General features: G+C 37.6%; 1 protein-coding gene across 1 annotated transcript; it reads right to left on the bottom strand.

Moving 5' to 3' along the window:
* Positions 1 to 374: 374 nt before the first annotated feature.
* On the bottom strand, positions 375 to 4,668 carry LOC131297916 (mannan endo-1,4-beta-mannosidase 7). The gene is made up of 5 exons (XM_058323122.1): positions 3,955 to 4,668; positions 3,131 to 3,325; positions 2,412 to 2,534; positions 1,628 to 1,833; positions 375 to 1,103 (listed from the first exon to the last, which is right to left on the bottom strand). Exons 1-5 carry the CDS (start codon positions 4,297 to 4,299, stop codon positions 656 to 658), a joined length of 1,317 nt encoding a protein of 438 aa, XP_058179105.1. The 5' UTR covers positions 4,300 to 4,668; the 3' UTR covers positions 375 to 655.
* Between the last annotated feature and the right edge of the window lie 785 nt (positions 4,669 to 5,453).

Raw genomic sequence — 5,453 nt, 5'->3', positions numbered from 1 at the left:
AGTACTAAGTAACTACGTATTGACTGAGCTTGAACCTCATGTATGTTAAGTCTACCCATTCGCGTCCTTAATTAATCACGTGAAATTACTAGATTAGCCTTATTTCTAATTGCCTTTTTGCATATGAATGAACTTGGTAATTTCGAAAAATTATTCAATACCCTTGGGACACCGCCACGTGATGCCCCAAACTCTTTTTCCATCACACATTTGTGTGGCTCCACCACAAAGTATGTGGAGCCCACACAAGTATGTGGTAGAGAAGAGTCTGGGGCACCGCCACGTAATGCCTCTGGGGCATGGAATAATAGTTACTCGGTAATTTCACATCAACGGGGACAAGTAAATGGGTGCAAAAAGCTGCGCGGCAATCATTTTCCTATAATCCATGTTTAGCAATATTTAGGGATAGTGCAATGTCTCACTAAAATAACGAACAGTTTACACAACATACATGTGAAAATACCACCAGCACGTTTACTACTATTTTCCCCAGTTGCCCTCTTGGATGAACGAAAATCATCTCAAAGAGAGAAACAACCTCACAAAATTAAAACCTCTCGCAATACCCGTAATATCATAATTACTTCGACAAGAGTACTCACAAGCCTGATAGTGATGACACCTCAATTTTGGTATGAGCTGGTCCATCTATTCAGTGTCCAACACGCCTCCCCCTGTTCCTAGCTGACCACTGAGCCCTAGCCCTCTTCCACCTCTCGACATTCCTCATCCGGGCAAAGATTTTCCGAATTTGGTAGAGCTTGTGAGACTGTTGAGCGATCACATTTGCCGTTGAGGAACTCTGGCTCAGGACAATCTCATACCCATCTCCGAAGGAAGATTCCATTCCTTCACTTAGAAGTTGCCAAAACAGGCCACCAGCGGCTGGACCACCGCGCTTGGCCGATGAGTATATTTTGGTATATACTTTGTTAAACAAAAGGTCCCTCTGGTAAGCACTGAACCCCGGATCTTTCCATGACTTTCCAAATTCTGTGATGAGTAATGGTTTGCGAATAAGGTACTGCGCATCTTGAATGTGGGTGTTGAGCCAATTGTCTAGGAAAGAGAGTTGGTTTTGATCATTTGAACTGGACAACCTGATCATGCAAAAAAATCATCACTAGTGTGAGGAAATTAAGAAAAACCATTTCCAAACATAACTTTTATTTGCCATCACATTCCTAATATTATGAGTCCCAACGAACGGTGGTTTATTGCACTCATGAGGCGTTTAGGCTGCCAAAGAAAATGCGGCAAAATACTTGAGCCATTTAGGCTGCCAAAGAACGGTGGTTTATTACACCCGAAATTGCTGCCGAAAATTAAAGGCATGATGTAAGAAAGTCAGATACATTCAGCATGATGTGAATTCAAACTTGATTAGGCGAAACTCGAGGCATTTGCTAATAGTTTAGCCTTTTTGTGTCTTGTTTTTTGGAATATGAATGGAGTATTTTCATTTGGTTTAAGTTAAGAGTCCTAATGCTGGATCAATCTTCCCCCGAAAAGAACTGGAAAATTTAAAAATCAGGGTTTTTTTCCCCATTTTTGATGTGGTAAATTTCTTTTTCTCATAATCAAAGCTAAGTTTTCGTTTTGCTTTCATAAGTTGAGAGTTTACCATTGATCCGGATAAGAGTGAACAGTCGCAAAATCGATCCCTGGGATGCGATTATTCGCGATGAAATCGGTTCCAATATCAAAACCAGCAGGATTGAGGCTCCTCCTCTGAGGTGTTGTTTGCCCATAAAATCCTTCTAAGCCAGCCTCCAGCAAGTGATTTCCGTCTATTGACTTTACAAAAGAAGCCATTTCCATTACCCAGGCCTATTAAACAAGACATCAGCCAATGAAATCTTGCCATAAATCGGGTTATAAACATCAAAATCAAGTCAAACGTTTTACGAATTTGCTGAATCCCAACACTGAATTAAGAAGTGTAAAAGCTTCAAATAATGAAACAAATCACAATCACACAAGAATGCCCAATGTGAGCTAAGTCCACGCTATAACGGAGAAGGATTATATATTACGCGCGTCAACGTTGCACTATAGCTGTTACAATGTCTATATAGCTAGGTTTAGAGGTCAATAGGCAATACCACTCACCATAAATTGGATTATGCCTCATAGGCATCGCTGGAACCCCCACCTCACGGTCTAGAGGCCGTGACGCATGACTTTTAGTGTACAATACTATCAGGATCCATTCATCAGAGAATGAACATTACAAACTTATCGCATCAAAGGTATAAAATGAAGGAAATCTAACTGAATGCATGCGGAAATTAGAACCTTTTTGTGAAGTAATTTAAACAAAATTAAAACCCGAGCATTTACCCCCCCAAAAGATTAAAAATTAAAACCCGAGTCCAGAGATTAATAAGGTCATGATATATACGAACCTGAATAGTCCTCCCTGATGGATCTGATGTGCATCTGGGCTCATTCATAAGCTCCCAGGCCATGATAGTTGGATCATTCTTGTAAATAGTTCCCGTTATGGTGTTATATCTATTAAGAACAGTCTGCAAATCAATTTTATACGTACAGAATATCAGTAAAACCAGCAGATCCCAAATTGCTCAGAAAACTAGCAATAAGCATTGAAAACAAAACTAGATCCACAACCAGAGACAACGTAAATTAAGAACATCAAACTAAAACCTACGGGCTACTACCCTAGCGGATTACGTTTCGATACAAACTGTCCAAAACATGGTGCCCTTCCCTTCCAAAACGGTAAGCTAGCGATCCCCAAAGTTTTCCCAAAAATCCACTTTTATAAGGTAAAAAAAAATCTAGAGAGAATGTAAAAAATTCAATCAGTATGTTCCTAACAATGCGTTTTGCATGAATAATTTTGGTAAATAACATTTAGCTTTACCAGATGTTTATCTTTTGGAACGGTAAATTTTAATGTTGTTATCTATAGAAGCATACCCCTACCAAAGTATCACAATTTAACACGCGGCCTACCACATTCCAGTTCACAACTAGCTAGGGCGATCCACGTTACCCGTAACATAGACTAAAAACACAGCTAAAGTTTGAGGAAGCCAAAAAAGAATTTGGAAGGAAAAAACAAAGTGAGAAGATGGGGGTTTTTTTTTTGTTACTTTACCTTGACATGGTTCTTGTAGAATCCTTTGACAACAGGGTTTCTAAAGAAATCATCATCAGATGAGAGGTAGTGGCCTTGATTTCTAGCCCAGTTCACATACTGTTTCTTTCCTCCAAAGCTCTCATAGTTATTCACTAAACTCAACACAAGCTTAATCCCAAACCTTCTTGCCTCCGCTATAACAAAATCCAATCCCTTTGGGCCGGCCAAACAAAAGACACAAGCATGTCAGGGGAAAAAATATTTAAAATCCGGGACAATTACAAGAAGCATCAGAAATATTTTGATTCCAGAACACTTTTGAGAAAATTATTTTCTCAAATGGAAACAATAATCATTTTTATATCTTATCGATTTTCAAGGGAAAATATATATGTTCAAAAGCTTAACAAAGTGCATGACAAAAATAATCCAAGATATTAGATAAATTTTAGTGTAAATTATTTTTGCCTTTTGAAACTATTTTCAAGTTTTATCAATATTGTTTGCCTAAGGGCGACTCCATTGGTCTTTAAAGGGTTAAAGCTGAGTTTAAAACACACACTAAAATTTTATTTTTTTTCACATGTATTTATTTCTTTTAATATTGTCGGCGCTCGAGCAACCATACAAGTACAGAGTAAATAAAAGTTTAATTCTTTTTTAAGTAAGTAGATTATACATGCATATGGCTCAATAAACAAAGTAAACTAGGCCCGATGAGTTTTCAATCAAAATAAATACACTTAAAACTAATAAACAATAAAATAATCACGTAAAACTTATACTACTAAATAAACAGTTAAAAATTTTAAGTTAGACCAAACTCGTCCTTAATATACTACCTGAAACATTTGTTGATTGTAAGCGCCAGGGGAATGTTGGAGAGGTCTATAACCAGCATCACTGAAAGCCCAAGTTCTGGCAACAGAGAGGCCATGGCTTGAAGCTTGTTGAAAAGCAGAAGAAACTTTGTTTCTTTGAGATGGGTCCGAAGCCACGTACATCAACCAGTAGGCATTGAATCCATTTGCATAATAAGGATTTCCATTCAACATGAAATGGGTTCCCCTGCTTCTGATGAAATCATCCCGGCCCCCTGCCTCTACTTGAAAATTATAGCAGTACTGTTGTTGGATCAAAATAACAAGAGCTAGGAAAACTGGCACTACCCAGCTGGGCTTCATCATCGTCTCTCTCTCTCTCTCTCTCTCTGAAAATGCAGGAAGGAATCTTTGATGAGGGAAATGGAGAAGAGAACAAAGATGTTTATAAAAGCTGAGCAGAGGAAGGTGGGGTTGGTTGTCTCATCATAACTGCGAGAAAAGTGAAACGAACAGTAACTGTACGTCACCAGAGGAAGGGGGGAAAAAAATGCCAACTGAATTTTTTTTTTTTCCTCGTTTTATGGTAAGTACGCGACTTTAAATCAGACAATTAAAGTGCTCGTGTCTCTTTTGTTGAAACTGAAGAGATTAAAAGAACAATGTGGCTAGTTAAAAGAGAATATTCAAAAACACCAAATGCACCCAGTCAAGAGAGAGAGAGAGAGAGGAAACAAAAGAAGCTCACGCTCAAAGGCCTGCCGATGGTTGAGAGACCGTTCCACTTAAAAAAAAAAAAAAAGTAATTTCAAAGTTAAAAATTATGTGTTTATTCAAATAATTTTTCTATCAATATGGATCTTGTTTGATAGATCTCATTGAAATCTTTTAAACGGTACGAAAAAAATTTATTTTCGTTATATTTGAGTTTGAAATTACCTTCTTTTTAAAAAAGAAAATTTTGGGAGAAAGCGGAACGGGACCGTTCCAGTGTACGATCATGGAAGAATTAGATGTAGCATGAATTATCTGATTTTGATCAACTGCGGGGAGCAATCACTTTTTTTTCTTAATTGAGGAAAGAGCAAAAAGTTCAAAGCATCATAATTTTTTTTTTCTTTTTGGTAATGAAAAGTGATCCTGAGCTAACTTGCACGAATCACATAACTAATCTTTCCAGCCCCCCGCCAGCCTTTGCTAACCCAAAGGGTTTTTACGCATGGGGTGGCTATTTGCTCCATAACTGTGATTTTCTTTTTACCCGTCAATTGAACGATGCGTGGCAAGGGCCAAATTAGAAAGATAAAGGGTGACTTTGGGTCACCGTAATAAAGTAAGTTTAAATTGAATAAACTGATTAATGTCAATAAAACTATAGTAAAATTTTAAGGATTATTTATCCGTCGAATGGCCAGTAAATGATATGATTCCTTTATTAATTGAATATTATATGGATTGTTTCTTCCGTCGATCAAGTGACAGATGTCAGAAGGGAGTATATTCAACTTTCCCATGATCAA

This window comes from Rhododendron vialii, chromosome 8a, assembly GCF_030253575.1.
Source record: "Rhododendron vialii isolate Sample 1 chromosome 8a, ASM3025357v1".
Taxonomy (NCBI): Eukaryota; Viridiplantae; Streptophyta; class Magnoliopsida; order Ericales; family Ericaceae; genus Rhododendron; species Rhododendron vialii.
Note: the sequence above shows the minus strand (reverse complement) of the source record. Positions and strands in the feature narration are given on the sequence as shown.